The sequence below is a fragment of the Archocentrus centrarchus genome, chromosome 12 (genome assembly GCF_007364275.1).
Source record: "Archocentrus centrarchus isolate MPI-CPG fArcCen1 chromosome 12, fArcCen1, whole genome shotgun sequence".
Taxonomy (NCBI): domain Eukaryota; kingdom Metazoa; phylum Chordata; class Actinopteri; order Cichliformes; family Cichlidae; genus Archocentrus; species Archocentrus centrarchus.
In genome coordinates, this window is record NC_044357.1 from 2726258 (window position 1) to 2745470 (window position 19213).

General features: G+C 40.5%; 2 protein-coding genes across 2 annotated transcripts; one reads left to right on the forward strand and one right to left on the reverse strand.

The window, feature by feature from the left end:
* Window positions 1-1386: 1386 nt before the first annotated feature.
* LOC115789696 (piggyBac transposable element-derived protein 4-like) lies at window positions 1387-10927 on the reverse strand. Its single transcript, XM_030743214.1, has 5 exons — window positions 10276-10927; window positions 9339-10174; window positions 2524-2585; window positions 1619-1769; window positions 1387-1503 (listed from the first exon to the last, which is right to left on the reverse strand). Exons 1-5 carry the CDS (start codon window positions 10925-10927, stop codon window positions 1387-1389), a joined length of 1818 nt encoding a protein of 605 aa, XP_030599074.1.
* A 4004-nt stretch (window positions 10928-14931) lies between these two features.
* LOC115789697 (proteinase-activated receptor 1-like) lies at window positions 14932-18773 on the forward strand. The gene is made up of 2 exons (XM_030743215.1): window positions 14932-14938; window positions 17605-18773. The coding sequence occupies exons 1-2, from the start codon at window positions 14932-14934 to the stop codon at window positions 18696-18698; spliced, it is 1101 nt and encodes a 366-aa protein (XP_030599075.1). The 3' UTR covers window positions 18699-18773.
* The last annotated feature ends 440 nt before the right edge of the window (window positions 18774-19213 follow it).

Genomic DNA, 19213 nt, shown 5'->3' on the forward strand with positions numbered 1-19213 from the left:
GATTGAAATGCAGGCCCAAACCATGAGCATAAAATATAAAGCCTCCAATGTGTTTACAGATGGCTGTAGACACTCACTGTTGTACCTGTCTCCTGAAGACATGCATCTGTTAGATCCTCCTATTCTGCCACATCCCAAAGGTGCTCTGTTGGATTGAGATCTGGTGACTGAGGGCATTACTGTTATGTTCAAGAAGCCAGTTTGAAATGACCTGAACTTTGAGACACGGCGCGTTATCCTGCTAGAAGGAGCTAAATACTCAGGTGGTACAATATTAAAGCACCAGCAGTATCAAAAGTTTAGACTGCAGGGCATAATGGATCCATGCTTTTATTTTATTTATGCAAAATTCTGATCTGAAAGGTGGCATAGGGTTGCCACCTTTCACAAATGAAAATAAGGGACCCCCATATCGGTTCAACGCGGACCCAACATTTAATTGCAAAATAAAGGACGATTCCGTATTTTACATGATGGGTGGCAACCCTAAGATCAATCCATCCATCCATCCATCCATTCACTTCCGCACATCCTGTTAAGGGTCGCGGGGGGGCTGGAGCCTATCCCAGCTGTCATAGGGCGAGAGGCAGGGTACACCCTGAACAGGTCGCCAGCCTGTTGCAGGGCCAACACAGAGGGACAGACAACCTTTCACACTCACATTCATGCTCTCATTCACACCTATGGGCAATTTAGATTAGCCAATTAACCTAACCCCAGTAAGACAGACAAGACAGTAAGACAGTAACAATCCAAATATCGATAATACTGATACCAACGTTGGTATTGGTATTGATTAATACCAGTGTAATGAGAGCAATACTTAAGCTTCAGTTTCTCTCCTGTATGCAGTGCTGCGTTTTCACCAAAGTTGAGAGCTGATCGTCTGTTTAAGTGCCACTCCTGTCACAGCACAGAGCGGGCACACTTTGCTCCTCCCCTCCCAACAGTGATTGGACGTTATACCGTCACGTGACACATAACATATTTTTCTTGGGAAAAAAAGGAATTTGCTATAAAACATTTAAACCAAATTCCTTTTTTTTTTGTACAGCTTGTTTATTTAAGAAAAAAATCCGGAAATTTAGTGAATGAAGGGATATTTTTATTACATTTTTGTATTATACTTTCTGAACACTCGGGGAAAAAAAAAGTTTTCATTTATTCTTGAGTGATGATTTTGCACATTTCATTTACGAAAAATAAAAATCCAGACATCAGTGTATGGGGAAAATTGTCTTGTTAATGTTCTATTGTTTGAGAATAATAACTTTTATTTGATAAAGTATTTTCTATTTACCTATAAACTTTGCCCAATTCTATTCTGGGTTTTAACTAATTAATGATCCAAAGGAAAAAAATCACAAACCAGTTCAGTTTTCACTTTCAACATATGTAATTGTCTTTGCTGGACCAGTGTGGATGCTTTTGAGCATGGAGCATTTTTTGCTGATCAGCCTGCTCGTAATATGTGGCCTGCTGGTCCTTTGACAGCGACGTCCACTGTGGACAGAAGAACACACTGTCAGCATCCACACTGCTACTACACATAACTACAGGACAGCTGGAAGACAAACATGAGTATAAAACATTAACAAATGCATAAATCTATGCTTACCCTCTCTCCCACGACCGCATTCACAGCTGCACTCCCAGTGATCTTCATTTCTGCCTTCACCTTTGGCCTCTGCTCCTTCAGAAAGATCATGAAGGCATTTAGAGGCTTTTTAATGTACTGCTCTTCCTGCTTGTCCTGATGCTTCCTCTTTCTACAGGCATGAAACACAGAGTAAGAGTATTCTGAGAAAAACGTCAAAATTGTGAGATTAAAGTCAGAATTCTGAGTAAAAAGTCAGAATTCTGAGAGGCATTGTGATTGAGTGGCATTTTGTAAAGTGTGAAGAAAAAATATAAATTAGACCTGGAACGGTGTAACGGCAATGAAAATAAATCATCGGCTTGTGAAACTTGAATTTCATTGCATTTTGTTTATATTCTTAAAAAACAAATTTCCTAAGTCTTCTTGAAATGTGTTTGGAATATTAATGTGTATGTGGTCGTAGTCAAGACAAAGTCACAGTTACACCTTCAAGTAAGTGGGATAAAGTTTTGTCTTCGGTGAGAGATGGGCTATCGTACATGGCTTAGTGCTGTGAATCCACCACTACCCCAAAAAAAGGCTGCTGCTCGATTTTGTGCTGGTAGTAAAAGTATTGTAGAGGTAGTAAAATAGGTAGTAAAAGGTAGTAAATTGAACTCTAGGATTCCTGTATTAACCCTGGATTCCAATAATTAATGTAGGCATCTGCAGATAAAAGACAGACAGCTGCAGATCATGAGCCAGTCCCACTCAAAAACAGTATTTTTAATTTGGAGTGGGTGTGTTGAGTGGAGGAGCAGATATGGTGAAGTCACACACAAACACACTGTTCCTACACAGATACAGAGAGAGGGATATGAGATAAGAGAGTTTATGAAGATACAGATGTTCAGCAGCTGTGTTCACTCGTGTGTTTCATTTACAGTACGCCGACAGGACGCAGGTACTGCAGCATGCTGTCAGGAATCTGGACTATGCTGTTGCACTGGAAACAGAAACCACACAACAGGTGATCACACAAGATGCAATAGTATCATCTATCCACCAGATGGCAGTATTTACCCTCTCTTTGAGACAAACACTGAAAGTGAACATGCGAATCTGTGAGATGAAAACATATCTGGAGGACTGAAAGGTGAATAATCATAATGTGCCTTAATAAATACAAGGAAGGTGACAGCAGACTTTTTTTTTCTTTCATTTGGTCTGAAGCATTCAACAGTTTTAAGTACCTTTATCAATAAAAGTACTATTGACACCTGTCACTACCTCTGCATGTCTTACCTGTCCCTGGCTGACTGTCACTGGCTAACTATACAGCTCAGCTGGCTCTGTGGTGGGGGGAGCAGTCATTTGGGGAGCATGCTGCACATTTGCAGGAGGACTGTCTGCTGCTGGCTGAGGGTAGGTGGGTGGCCGAGCTGGGAATGAAGGTGGAGGTGGAGGAGTTGTTGTTGGATTCAACAGGTCATTTATGGCACCCTCGAGCATGGAATCCAGCTCCTCCCACTCCAGCCCCTCAACGGTACGCTCAAGTTCTTCTCTGATACCTTTACTTACATCCATGTCAATAATGGGGGGGGGGTCCATGTGTTGTTTGTCCGAACAAAAGAATGACAAAGTCTGCCTGGGATCCTGTGGCACACACTCGTAGGAGGTTTGATTTCTCTTAGAATGGGACTAACATCTTATACATCCTACAGAACTAAACTACACACAAGTAATATGTGAGAACAAGGTATACTTACCTTTAAATAAAGAAGTCAAATAACTTTAAAAGTGTTGTATTTTTGAATTAACTGAAACCAAGCCATAGTTCTTATTTTGCACTTTGTTATATAACACGATCACAGTCAAATATAATGCACTGTTACACATGCAGTTACCCAGTTATACGGGTCAATATCAGTATAAAGTACCTTTTGGTGTCCTCATCAGAATCAATAAATTATTGTTAATAAATTATTGTTAACATGTTTCAAAATGTGGATACACTGACACACACATCAGTAAAATGAATTTCGCTAATTTTATACCATTTTCTTTGGTTGGATGTATCTGTTTTTGCTATGTCCCACATGCTGTCTGCTCCTTTCAAGCAGTGTAATAAGGCAGTAATTGGCACAAAATGAAAATACATTTTAAATGTTCTTATTACTCTTACCAAATTCTTGGGTAAACCAAACCATTTTGAATTTTGTCTCTATTTTTATTACTATTTTTAAACTACTTTCCCCCCTGTCATCATGGAGTAATTGCCCCTTTAAGAGACCAACTAATGAAATCAGTAACATCAACACCCTGAATCTGTCTTTCTTCAATGGAGGTTGAAACAACTGTGGCAGCTGCAGTGAGCAGCTACACTTATATTTCCTAATTTTCATGTAATTATGTTGGTAGTTAGGTGTGGTTAACCTTAACATGTCCACCCTGTCAGAGGAAAAGCTGATTAATAGAAAAAGTTTTCAGAACGTTTAACTACATTTTGAAAACAGCATGTGGTCTCCTTCAATAACCAATTACTTTGGTAGCTGTTGATCCACCGTGTGCTTCTTAGATACTAAATTAATCCAAAAATGTCCACCCTGTCATTGGAGCCTATCCCAGCTGTCATAGGGCGAGAGGCAGGGTACACCCTGTACAGGTCGCCAGCCTGCCGCGGGGCTAACACAGACAATTCAGTTCAAATGAATTCAATTTTATTTGTATAGCTCCAAATCACAACAGTCGCCTCAAGGCGCTTTGTATTATAGGTAAAGACCCTAAAATAATACAGAGAAAACCCAACAGACAAAATGACCCCCTACACTCTAACAAGTGTGACTGGGCTAAATTAATATTTACAAAATAAATATTAGTAGTTTTTTCATGAAAAAAATGACTGTGTGTATTATGCTGATTTAATAATTGTTTAATTATTTATTAATTGCATTTTACTTATTATTCAAAAAATACTTTCAGCTCAAAATTACTGAGTAGAATTTAATTATATTTTATCAGTAAGGTCAACAATGTCAAATAATTAGTAAATTCTACCCAATGGGAACTCTGGGAACTATTTGCTTTTAACTGCCGTACACTTCCGCCCCAGCAGGGAATTGCACCACACAACTGTTGTTTGAAGTGTGTTACTGCCCGTCGAATGCAGTTTTATTCAAGGTAAGAGGCTTAAAAAGTAACACTTTATATCTATGTTGTTCAAGCAGTTGGATATTGTATTACTTTACCGTGGTGTAACCTAACAAGTTTACTGGCAGTATGTTCAATTTAATCCAGTTTATTGTAATTCAGAGTAAGTCATAGCTTCCACCCCTCCCCACCTCAACAAGCTAGCTAAAAATTGAGCGCGAAGGCACACAAGAAATGTCCTCAGTCCCCTTTTATTCCATGTTATCAAACTGTTGATGATTGGTTGTGGTGAAATTATATCACACTAATGCCGTTAATGTGAGAGGTTAGTATCTACACTGTAAACCTGGATAAGTTGAATCTATTTAAAAAAAAACAAGGTAACTCGTTGCCTTAAATTTTTTAAGTAATGAAACAGTTGAATAAGTGCAGGGGTCTATGTTCACTGTACTGGAGACATTTTGGAATGGAATGAAAGATCTAAGTTGAATGTACTAATAACAGAGTTTTAGTAATCGAAGATACTTAGTTTAAGCAATCACCACCCATTTATTTAACTCAGCCTGTTAAGTAAGCACTACTCCATTTCCAATTGAACTAAATTGTTTGTTCTAATTGACCAAACTAATCTTTTATAGTTCATGAAAAAATAAAATGTCTTTTGATCAATCAATTCCCCTATCCTTTTCATGGTCATGGGGGGGGGGTGGGGGCTGGAGTCTATCCCAGCTGACAAGGCAGTAAGATGGAGGATACACCCTGTACCAGTCACCAGCCTGTTGTAGGGCTGACACAGAGAGAGACAGACATTTACACCTGTGGGCAATTTAGAATAACCAATTAACCTAACCCCAGTAACTGCATGTCTTTGGATTGTGGGAGGAAACCCATACAGACACAGGGAGAACATACAAACTCCACACAGGGAGAGGCCTGAGCCAAGGTGGAATCGAACCCAGACTATTAAATAGCTATTTTAGCTGTGAGGCAGCAGTGCTAACCATCACACCACCATGCCGCCCAGTAACACAAATATTTTTTACAGTGTTGAACTGTGTCTGTTTAAATTTGGTAAATAAACAAACATGATAAAACTCAGCCCTGCTGAACACTGGTACATTAACATTTACAAATAACATTTGTCCATGAAACAATAAAAAACTATATGAGAGAGAGTTGTGAACAAAAACCAAACAAAAGGGCCAAATATCTGCGATTTCAAACTCCACACAGCAAGAAGCTTGGGCCAAGGTGGACTTGAACACAGATGACATTCTAGCTGTAAGGCAGCAGTGCTAACTATCATGACACCATGCTGCTGCTCATTAATCCAGTCTGTTTAAACTGGTATAAACTAGATTTTAAGCAGGTGCAAAACTTGATGATATTAAGTTGTTTGAACTCAAACACATGATTACAATAACATAGACAATCAAAAAGTCTACAGTCTACTCAGCATTAACAAGTAATGTTCAGATTCTAGGCAATTTTAAGTAATATGAACTGAGTATTTTTAAATGGAATCAAAATCTGGGTTTACAGTGTAGGCTCCTACTGAGTCGGGCGAATTGTGCGCATTATAATAAACTGCACAGACTCTGCTGTTCGTGGTCATTTGAGATATAGAGATCATAGTCGAATTATCTACATTTCCCCCAACAAATTCCAACAGTTCCCACACGTTGTGTCAGTTTGGAGAAGGAGAGTGGATTAGCAAGCACTTGGCGACAGTGGAAAAGAAAAACTCCCTTTTAACAGGAAGAAACCTCCAGCAGAACCAGGCTCAGCGAGGGGCAGCCATCTGCCCTGACCGGTTGGGGCTGAGGGGAGGGAGCCAGGATAAAATACAGAGATTAATAATAATTAATGATTAAATGTAGAGTGAAGTAGAAACGGAGTAAAAAAAGTGAATAAAAAGAAACAATGCACTATGGGAGCCCCCCCAGCAGCATAACTAAGCAATGGGTCAGGGCCACCTGATCTAGCCCTAACTATAAGCTTTATGAAAAATTAAAGATTTTTTTTGCCCACAGTAGCTTTTATCAGCAGTGGAGGGAGACAAGAATTGGAGGAAAGATACGCAGGCAAATTAGTGACAGGCTGGGATTCGAACCCACACCGCAACGTGTCACATGTGTGTGGGCGCTGGCTCACCACTAAGCCTTCCAGGGACCCCAGAAGGAAAGCTTTAAGCCTAATCTTAAAAATAGAGAGGGAGTCTGTCTCCCAAATCCAAGCTGGGAGCTGGTTCCACAGAAGAGGGGCCTGAAAGCTGAAGGCTCTGCCTCCCATTCTACTCTTAAGTATCCTAGGAACCACAAGTAAGCCAGCAGTCTGAGAGCGACATGCTCTATTGGGGTGATGTGGTACTATAAGGTCTTTGAGATTTAACAGGGAGCTAATGAACAGAAGCCAATATGGGAAAATCTGCTCTCTCTTTCTAGTCCCTGTCAGTACTCTAGCTGCAGCATTTTGAATCAGCTCAAGGCTTTTCAGGGAGCTTTTAGGACAGCCTGATAATAACAAATTACAATAGTCCTAGAAGTAATAAATGCATGAATTAGCTTTTCAGCATCACTCCGAGAAAGGATGTTTCTAATTTTAAAAATACTGCACAGATGCAAAAAAAGCGCTCATATTTGTCTAATATGTGCACTGAAGGACATATCCTGGTCAAAAATGACTCCATGATTCCTCACAGTGTTACTGCAGGCCAAAGTAATTCCATCTAGAGTAAGTATCTGGTTTGACACCATGTTTATAAGATTTGTGGGGCTGAGTACAAGAATTTAGAAGCAGAAAATTAGAGGTCATCGAGGCCTTTATGTCTTTAAGACATTCCTGCAGTTTAATTAATTGATGTGTGTCATCTGGCTTCATGGATAGGTAAAGCTGAGTATCATCTGCATAACAATGAAAATTTATGCAATGCTTTGTGCTGCCCAAGGGAAGCATGCATAATGTAAATAAAATTGGTTCTAGACCAGAACCCTGTGGAACTCCATAATTAAGAAGACTCCCCATTTACATGAACAAATTTAAGTCTATTAGATAAATATGATTCAAACCACTGTAGTGCAGTGCCTTTAATATCTATGGCACGCACTAATCTCTGTAATAAAATGTTATGGTCAACAGCTGCACTGAGGTCCAACAGGATAAACACAGAGATGAGTCCACTGTCAGAGGCTGTAAGAAAGAGATCATTTGTAACCTTCACTAATGCTGTTTCTGTGCTGTGATGAATTCTTAAACCTGACTGAAACTCTTCAAATAAACCTACAGATGATCAGTTAGCTGTTTTACAACTACTCTTTCAAGAATCTTTGAGTGAAAAGGAATTTTGGAGATTGGCCTATAATTAGCTAAGACAGCTGGGTCAAGTGATGGGGTTGTTCTTATTTTCTTCAATTAATGATGAGTAGTAAGATGTCCTAGCTTTATGGAAGGCTTTTTTATAGAGCAACAAACTTTTCCCATGCTAAATGAGCATCTTCTAAGTTAGTGAGACACCATTCCCTCTCCAGCTTACGTGTTATCTGCTTTAAGCTCTGCATTTGTGAATTATATCACAGAGTCAGGCACTTCTGATTTGAAGCTTTCCTTTTCAGAGACGCCACAGTATTCACAGTTGTATGCAGTGATGATGTAAAACTATTGACAAGTTAATTTACCATTACCCTAAAACAAGTATTCAGTCTCAAATTCACACCTGTGAGCAATTTAGAATCACCAGTTAACCTAACCCCACTCAGTGCATGTCTTTGTACTAGGGAGAACATGCAACTCCACACATTGAACCCAGGACCTTCTTGCCATCAGGCAACAGTGCTAATCACTACGCCGCAGTATTGATCACCACCTCTCTGGACTTATTCACATTCAGAAGCAAATGATTGCCAGTTAATGTGGCACAAAAAAGTGAATTGTGGGAATGCCCCCTTAATGTGCCCCCCCATTCCCTTAAACACAATTAGCGTTTGGAAGGAAAAGAATTAGCGATTCCAGAGAAGTGACATAGCTGTGTGCATCAAACATTTTCTCTGGAAAGACAGAGGATTTCCCACCAAAAGGAAAACCGGCGACTGTTGAGACTACAACACACAGGACATCGGATGGCAAGCCTGACCCATGAGACTTGAGTTTAACCCTCCTGATGTCCTCATTTTCTGTATACACCCCTGGTCCTCCGGGTCAAAATGACCCGTCTTCAATAAACCCCCAATATAAGCAGCTTAATTGAATTTTAAACACCAAATTTCATCTTGCATATTGTCATTCACCACAAAATGTGTGAATACCTGAGTTTTCCCTCTTCACTTGAATTTCTATGACCTTACTAAAGAAAAAAATGTGCAAAAAGGAGTTTTGAATGCATTTTTATTCATCCCAATGACTCAGTTTCTTTTTTTTGGTCCAGTGAACAATTTAAGACAATGTACAATACAAAAGTATAAAAATAACAAAACCCATTCAACTAATTAGCACATGTAGGGCAGTATGCAAGTGCACAGCCTTTGCAGATATATTTCTTACACCTGCAGCACACAGTATGTGTTTTACAGTCCTTCTTTTGAGGGCAGAACTGACATCTCTTCCTCTTACTTGCCCTCGCTGGGGAAGTGGCTGTGGTATCTGGATTCTCAGGTTGATCAGGAGCTCCTGCACTCTGAATAGCTTTCACAACTGCTGCTGAGGCTTCTGTGCGGGGGACATGCTTCCTTCTTTCAATGAGTGGAGTTACAAGTGCCTTTCCTAGCTGCTCCAGGAACACCCTCCTCTTGTTCTGCTTACGAGACATCCAGGTCGGGTTTATCTCTCTCCAAATCACAAAGGCATTGTAAGAGGAAACATCAATGATGTTGTGGAAGATGACCAGGGGCCAGCGGGCAGTCATTCTTCTGCAGCTATATGTTCCAATCACCTTATCTAGGTTGTCCACACCTACTTTGTTGCGGTTGTAGTCTAGGATGATGATTGGCTTCCTGTCCTCACGATCACTAATGTCACCGTCTGTGTGCAGTGTGCTCAGAAGAACTACGTTCTTGTTTTTCTTTGGGAGGTAGGAAACTAGAGTGGTGGTGGGCGTGAAGGCAAACTTTAAGGAGAAGACCTCTCTCTCCTTTGACGCAAGCAGTGCAGGTGGGAGCTCAGGCTTGTTCTTTCGAACTGTACCAACCATGGTGATCTTCCTCTTCAGGAGCTGCTGTCCGAGTTCATAAGAGGTGAAGAAATTGTCACATGTCACATTGTGACCCCTCAGTCCCTCTGTCACATCAAGCACAACTCGCATGCCCTGGTTCTTCTCTGGGCATCCACTGGTCAGCTTCCCAGTATAGACTTGCATTTTCCAAGCATAGCTTGATTTGGCATCGCAAACCACCCATGACTTGATCCCATATTTTGCTGGCTTGCTGGGCATATACTGCCGGAAAGGACAACGACCTTTAGACATTAGCATCAGTGATTAGTATCAGTGTCACAGAAAACAGTCAAAGAAATCAATAGTGAAAATCACTTTTATTACAAATATGAAAACAGATTACCTCTAAATGGAACCAGTTGCTCATCCACTGTTACGTCAGGCCCTGGATTGTAGAGGTAGGGCAGCCGCTCCACCCACTTGTCCCATACCTCTCTTATGGCTGCAAGTTTGTCTGTCACACGTCTTGCTGGTCGTGATTCACGGTCATCAAATCGTAGCAGTCTTGAGTAGGTGTGAAAGAGTTTGAGTGGCATTGTGGCTTGGAAAATTGGCCTTCCACTCTCTGCATCCCATAGACTAGCTGCAGCCTCACCTCGGGACCTGTATACACCTGCTAAGATGAGCAGCCCTAAGTAGGCCTGCAGGTCAATCTCATCCATCTTTTTCCAGCTGTCTCCATATTTGCGAAAACGCTCCAGATTTGTCATCTCCAGGATTTCTGTTGCTGGTGTGATAAACAGGTAGAATGTAGAGACAATGTCATGGGCATGAGAAACAGCATACCTTGTCGGTCCTGGGGTCATCTTTATGACGTTTTGTTCTGCATGCCTGCCGTGTTGGTCATATGCTGCTGAGGACCATGTTATTTTGCCATTTTTTGAAAGGAAAGTCTCTCTTTCAGCTTTAGGGTTTTCTTCTTCTTCTGAAGATGATTCATCCTGCTCTGGGTTGTATTCCTCCCCATCTCCCCATTCCTCCCCAGGAAAAGTCATAAAATTTCAAGTTAAAAAATAGCATTTAGTGGATTTTTTGGGGGGTTTTAACACAGTGGCGGGTCATTTTGACCCGAGGACAACAGGAGGGTTAAAAATACTACAGCAACCGGATTAACAGAACACAGTTTGATATTACTCATAGAGAGACAATTTGGTGTCCTCCTGTTTTGCTGCTTTATGGCAGCAGGATTCTGGATTTTCCCTTTTTTGGAACTGAATTGAACTATTGAACTGAATCTGAGATATTCTGAGCTATAATATTGAACAGTGTTATAATTCGTGCTATTATTATGATTGCGTTAAAGTGAATTTTGTTGATATTCAATAAGAATTCTAAGTTAAGTATAACCTACTTAACAGTAGTTGTGAATGTTATTTGTTAAATGGTTTTTGTTTTATTAAAACTCCCTTTTAACAGGAAGAAACCTCCATCAGAACCAGGATCAGGGAGGGGCAGCTATCTGCTGTGACCGGTTGTGGGTGAGGGGAGAGAGACAGGACAAAAGACATGCTGTGGAAGAGACACAGAGATTAATAATCACTAACGATTAAATGCAGAGTGGGGTATAAACAGAGAAAAAAAGAGGTGAATGAAAAGAAACACTCAGCCTAGGACTATAGCAGCACAACTAAGGGTGAGAGACTGATAGTCATTCATTTCCAAGCAAATTTCAACAGCCAAAATGTGAACCTATTAGTTCAGTCACACAAAGCTCACATTTTAATCAACTCTTCATTGTGAGTTTACATTTATGAAGAAAATTCAATGTTTTGTTAGATCACATGCTTGTATGCATGCCTGACAACATTGGGGCATGCTCCTAATGAGAGGACACATATGATATCCTGGGGGATCTCCTCCCAGATCTGGACCAGGCGTTTCCACCGCCGAGGTGTTCGTGCCAGTGCTGGTGTCGGTTACAATGAAACGGCGAAATGCTTAAGAACGAGCCTGTGTTTCTGCCGCGCTTTGTGAACTAAGGCTTCATCAAGAATCAAGAAGACTTTATTGTCATATATATGTAAACATATAATGAAAACATATAATGAAATTTGCGTCCCAGAACACCCATCCAAGAGAAATACATAAAACAGAAGCAAACAGGGGGGACAGGTGTCTGAGGTCGTGCAGCCGTTGCCGGCGCTACCTTTATCAGTCCCAGAAAAGGAAACAACACACATCATGGGGTAGTTAGGTTAAAAAAAGAGTCATCTGGTATGGTGCTCATGTCGAGCACCATACCAGGGTCCAAAATAAACCACCTTAGCAAGGCATATTTGCACATTTAAAGCTAGGATAGCAATATGGTCGGGGAAGGGAGGGGGGCAGGAGGGGATGCAGACGGAGACGAAAGGGTCAGGGCATTGTGGAGCCAGATGCCAGCTCCTAGCCAAAACAGTTTGCTGATAGTGATGGAAGTTCATCAGCGGCCGAGGTACACCAGATCCAGCTTCACAAATCACAGAGAGGGCTGAGGGGGAGAGTGACCGTCACACATAGCCCTGGAGAGCTATGATTACCAGCCCAAGGCCGGCTAGGGAGCCGAATTCCTGATAATGCAGATGTTGTTTTTGGAACAGGCTGCTTGTTTTTTTTCCAACAGCCTTCAGTCTCACTGGGGAACCCATTCAGTAATCCAATATTCCAAATTTGTTAGTTACCGTCCTCACCGTGCAGAACCGAACTTTATCTCCAGATCAAACCCCTCTCGCCTGCGAGCACGTTCTCAGCTGGGCTACTCACCAGCTTTACGGCTCAGGTCCAACAGGCTTTGAGTCTGAGTTTGTACGGCCCTGGACAGCCACCTGGGTCGGCAGCCTCTGCAGATGTCGAACGGCCGCCCAGATTTTCTTGATTTCCCGGTAATGTATATGCATGTATATTCATGTATATGCTTCTGTGCTGGGCTGTAAATAATGGCAATGTCTGGCATTTTTGCAGGAAGAAATGATTCAGTCAGAGGTACAGCTGTACAACCCTGACCTTTAAGAAATGGATTCGTTCCTCTGAGTGGGACAGACAGTTCTGGAGATGCCATTTTGTATTGTCACCATGACATACTTGCATATGAGCTGTTAATTTTGTGAGAATTTTGAAGTGTTGGCAGTGTTCATGCATTGAAAAAAGAAAAAAGGACACGCACATCCAAAATGAAGGCTGGGTGCTGGAACAAAACAATATATAGTCATTTCTCTTTTGTCTCCTTCTCTCTCTTTTTTCCCCTCTTCCACTCTTTCCAGTGCTGCATCTTTCTCTCCTCCTGTTCTGGTGCAGCTTCCCATCATTGTCTCAGGATCTCTTGAGGCATTTCCCTCACCTGTTGCAGCATCTAATTACATACCTGATTCCCATCTTCTTATTTTGGCCACAATATTTAGAATGGCCATTTTCCTCTCCACCCTCGCTTTATCATTAAGTTTGTTCTGGTAGTAATGTCAGTTTCACTTTAACCCAATTTGTCATTTCATCTCCAAATGATTACCTAGTCTTCTCTTTGTCTCCATGAGATCCTTGGTGTGTCCACCATCCTTATTACTGCTTTGTTGGATCCCCTTTGCTCAGAGTAAATTGGCTTTGGACTTTAAAGTTAGTTATGGGCAGATGAAGCCTGGAAGCTTTCCATCCAACTGGTTAAAAAAAAAAAAAAGGTTCATTTCTCAAAGCTTCATGTGCACACAAACACTTTCTGTTGGTTAGAGCCTTTATTTTCATTTCTTCTATTAGTGATGGCCTCAACAGTGTTGTCATGGGAATAATCAGTGCCGAGATAAGAAATAAAAAGACCTTAATTTGATTCTGTGTGGTTCATTCATTCATTTATCTAATATGTTTTGATTGATTTCAGTCAGTGTTTAAATAAATTTAATAGCACGAGATGTTTACGTTAAAACTGTTGCAGTGTTTTTAAAAGATGGAACTGTGATTGTGTTTATGAATACTGGGGTGATGGAGACTTCATTCATTTTCATTAAGATATAATACTTTTTCCACTGTGCTTGGACTGTCTGACTGAGTCTAAGCACAGTGGGAAAATCTGTTTAGAAATAACCTCTGTGGCTTTGGAGAAAATCCTTTCACATGGTACCGAGGAGGCCATGCTGCACAAGTAAAAAACTGACTTGTAAATATTATAATAGTGACACATTGGGATGGCTGTGGCTCAGGAGGTAGAGCAGGTCACCCACTAATTAGAAGGTTGGTGGTTCAATTCCTCGCTTCGTGTCAACGTATCCTTGGGCAAGATACTGAACCCTAAGTTGTTCTCTGATGAAAGTGTTTAAGTATTAATGCTTGTGAATGTTAGACAGTAAAAACGTAGATAAATAGATAGTAAAAAATAGATAAATATGGAAGTGCATGGGTGAATGTAAAGGTGTTGTATAAGTGCTTTGAGTGCTCGGTTAGGGTAGGAAAGTGCTATATAAGAACTATTCCATTCACATTTCATTATTTACAGGAATATTATGTGTAATATCTTACTGGGCGAGATGAGCTCAAAGTGTTGCCATACAGGGAAAACACTCGTTGTTTATCTCCATATTTGGGTGTTTCTGTCCTTGAGTAAACATGGAAGAGGTTACTAGAAGCTCAGTTTGTTATAACACACTGACTCACAAGTGAAAAATACCAGCCACGCTGTTGTAGCTGCCAATAAACTGTGTCCCTGTTTTTTAAATAGCCTCTCGATTGCAAACAGAGGACCAAAGAACAGATATTTTGGCTAATGCCTTCGGGAGACACGGGAAGAAAACATTTATATTTATTATTTTTCTGTATTATAAAACACAAACGCTCTGAGTAATCCCATTTACTCCATATTAATATAAACAAAGAATGAAGTCACATAATACGATTAGAAGTTAGATTGCTTTCCTGTTTCCTGGCAGCATTAATGGCACTAATTTATTTCCTGGAGTTTACTTTTAAACATTTGTCATTTTCTTCTGTGGGTAAAAAATAAAACCCCAATATCATCATTATTTAATATAATTCAGTCGTGATGACCTGTTAGCGAAATCTTTACTCTGTTCTTGGCTGCAAAGACTGGAAAACAAATTATGCATCCTCCACAATCAAGAAGAAACAACATGACTGAAAAAAATTACAACAGTACTATATTAAATATCTGAAGTGGACCATTAACAATCCTATAAGTCATGGTGCTCACCGTGGGACGTCTTAGTACTTAAAAAATTCTAAAACATTTTTAAATGAAACAAGTCTTCTTTCACCTGCTTGATTTAGGGGTCACCACAGCGGGTCATCTGCCTCCATCTCATCCTATCACTAGGATCCTCCTCATTCACACCGACCCTCTGCAGGACCTCCTTATCTACATCCATGAATCTCTTTTTCACCTGCCCAGCAGCTCCATCTTCAACATCCTTTGCCATCCAAACCACCCTGTCTGCACTCTCTTCTTCACTTCTCTTGTGCACTGTTCATTGTTCTGGATGGTTGACGCCAAGCTCGATTGGCATTTGCCACAGAATTCCAGAATTGGCAGGTCCATCACGGGCGCTGCTCCAGTCTGCATGCCAAAGTATCCTTGGGCAAGATACTGATCCCCAAGTTGCTCTCCGATGCAACTGTCTGAGTATGAATGTGTGTGAATGTTAGATGGAAAGCACTTAGCTGTAGAAGGGAGTGCTTGTGTGGATGGGTAAATGCAAATGTGTTATATAAAGCCCTCTGAGTGCTCAGTTACAGTTGTACTTTCCCAGTCATCTGACATCCAACTTGTAGGGCATACACACTGAAACACTCAACATCACCAGCCTCAAACTCATGATCCTGCCTGACACTCTGTTCACCTCCAGAACAGTATTCACATACTCTTTCTTCAAGATTACACCTGCTCCATTTCACTTCTACACCATGGCAGAGCAATTTTGATTCTGCCTCTAATGTTCCTGCATCACTTCCCTTCAGTCCTGGGGACCTGTGGCTAACGGTTCTGTCTCATTTGTTTCATATTGGAGGTGTTACCGTGTTACTTTAACAAGGCTAAATTTGCTTTATGCCTGTGGTAACCTAGTTGAAGAAGAAGGTGGGACTTTACAGCAAAAGCATTTGCATTTCACTGATCTCTAACAGCAGATGATCAAAGGCTGGAATTTTGCTATTGATATTATTGATTATTGCGATGCAAAATGAGATTGTGTTTACAGTGTGTGTGTTTGTGTGTGGGTGGGTGGATGAGAGAGAAAGAGAGAGAATTTGAGATGTTTGATTGCTTAGTGAGACATGATGGTAAAGGCCCCTTAAAACGTGCCTGTGGGCCTATCACAGAGTTATGCCTGTGATAAGATGTACATGTCAACATAATTATAAGGCCTCTATCCAATTAAAGGCTCACTTCTATGAGTAAATCATAAATGTCATTTAGTTTGCAACTAATTACAAGTTAATTACTTCAAAAGCTTGCATATCAAAGTGTTGAAAAAAGAGAGAAGAAGAAGAAAATAAGAAGCAGAATGTTTTGATTAATATTTTTGTGAGGAAATTGGTTTTAGCCTGGTTCTCTGCTGGTTCAGATACTGTCCAAGTGGATATGAGCTTTGGATGTTTTACACACAGAGAAAACATCATATTTTTCTTTCTTTCTAAGACAAGCAAGTCTCATGTTGGTTGATGTCTGTTCCCTCGACTTCTGCCTCCTCCTGTCTCTCTGGTAGGAGGGACACAAAGAGAGGAGTCTTAGTGAGGAAGTGAGGATGCACAAATTGCTGCTCTGATTAGTGGAGGAGCACATTTGGAGAAGAACTTTGGGCAAGACAAGTTTGCATCCAGAGGCTGGGTGGTAAGCAGCAGCAGAAGGAAGCTGGAAAACGCACTCTCAGCAGTAGGAACGAGCTCAGAGACTGAAGGCATTTAACAGCTTTATCTTCACAACGATGTTTTCAGTGTATCCAAAACCTTTTCTGTGGGTTCTGTTATGTGTGTGCACCTTTCCTGCAGGCAATAATGGTAAGAAAATTTAAAGTCATTTTTTAATAAATTAAAACTACATTTAAAAACCTGTTTATGGACATGTTAGAGATGAAAATTGAAAATGATTTTGTGATTGTGTCTTCGTTCAGTCTCAGAAAATGATTCGGCTTTTATAACAAATTCAATTCAGACATTTATTAGGCAGAAATAATAAAAATGAGACAAATATTCCTGCTTACAAGTCTTGTTTCGCTAATTGGACAAGATGCTTAAAAATTTGGTTTTTTTCTCTGGGAATCTGTGATGGACTTTTTTATCATTTATTTCTATTTATTTTAAATTCTGAATAAACTAATGATTATAATTTATTTGTAATTATTGCATGTATACATTGTTAAAAAATAACTTAATTACTTTGCATTTCTCAGACACTTCTTTTGTTCTCTCAATCCTCTCAGGTGTCACCAGTTATTAAAGAATTATTAAATTTCAAGCATTAAACTCTGAAACAGAAAATTTGCCGGGTTTTTAAATGAGCTACAACTAAAATTGCAAAAAGTATGCATCACAAATAGATATTTGTATATTTATTTGTATTTGTATTTTTATGTAGTATAGAACAGGCAAAAAAAAAAAAAAAAAGGAAAAAACAACAAAAATTTGACCATTAATTTCAGCTGTAACCCTGCCATTGCTATATCTAGGATCACACCGAGAAGTTTTTTTTTTCTCTTTTAAGGCACTCCAGACAATAAATCTAAGGGAAGTGGAGCATCTGGGGCAGCTTTGTCTTATCATGAAGGACTTTCGGAGCAGGCACAGATGTTTCTAACCGGCCCCGTGTCCACCATCCTTTTACCTTCCTTCTACACACTGGTCTGCTCCATCAGCGTGCCGATTAACATTTATGCTCTGTTGGCCTTTGCTCGGAGGATCCGTCCTAAGAAGCCAGCAGCAATCTATATGGTGAACCTGGCCTTTGTTGATCTGCTCTTTGCACTGATGCTCCCCTTCAAGATCTCCTACCACTTTGAAGGCAACAACTGGAAATTTGGCTGGTTCATGTGCCGTGTGGTCACTGCTGCCTTTTACTGGAACATGTATTGTTCTGTTCTTCTCATAGCTTGCATCAGTGTGGACCGGCTGCTTGCTGTAGTTTATCCCATTGACTCTCTGTCTTGGAGGAGTCCAAGGAACACAATCATAGCCTGTGTAACCATGTGGGTATTATCCTTTGCTGGCTCAGTGCCCCTCACCACCTTTGACCAGACTTTTCCCCTCACTGAGTTGAACATCACCACCTGCCATGATGTCTATGCCTTAGAAAAGATCACCTTTCTAAAGGTCTACTTTCTCACTCTCTGCTGCATCCTCTTCTTCCTGCCTCTGCTCATCACAGTGGTGTCCTACACTCGGGTAATCTGGACACTGAGCAGAGTCCAACAAGATAGTCCAGGAACATCACGCAGGAGAACAAGAGCAGTGTTGATGTCTTTGATTGTGCTGGTGATATTTGTGCTGTGCTTCATGCCCACAAACTGTCTACTGTTTGCACACTACCTGCAATTAAATGAAGGATTCAAGAAGAACTGGAATGCATCCGAAAGCTCCTACGCCCTCTATGTGGTGTTCCTGTGTTTGGGAAGTCTGAACTGCCTCCTGGACCCCCTGCTCTACTACTTTGGATCCTCTCAGTGCCGGAAACAACTATCCAACGTGCTGAGGTGTAAGGAGGCTACCGAGCGCAGCGACAAAAACATCACTCATTCATCTGATTCACGGAGATTCAGCTTAAAACCAATCCTAAAATCCAAAAAAGTGACAAACTACTGAAAGCTCTGAAATGAACTCCCCAGTTACCAAAGTGGTCTCTTTCTAATTTCAATCTAAAAACAAGAAACTACTGGTCTGACTGACTCTCACACTGGGCTGATATTTTAGTTAATTCTTAACTTATTAGTAGATGGTCTAGAATATGTCACTCACTCAGGTGTTACACTCAACTGAAGGAAAGTGTTTGAAGTTTTCTGTGATTTTGTGTATACATGTTTGAAGATAAATCCATTTCTAAGCAGTTTGTATCTTGACTGAAAAAAAAGATATTTTTAACATTTGCCTGTTAAAAACCATGTTTTTACATTTTTATTTAGAGATTTTTTTCTCTTTTTTAATTGTGTTTTATACCTGGCAGCATGGTGGCATGGTGGTTAGCACTGTTGCCTCACAGCTAGACAGTCTGGGTTTGAATCCACCTTACTCTGGCCTTTCTGTGTGGAGTTTGCATGTTCTGCCTGTGTTTGTGTGGGTTTTCTCCAGTGTCCTCCCACAGTCCAAAGATATGCAGTCAG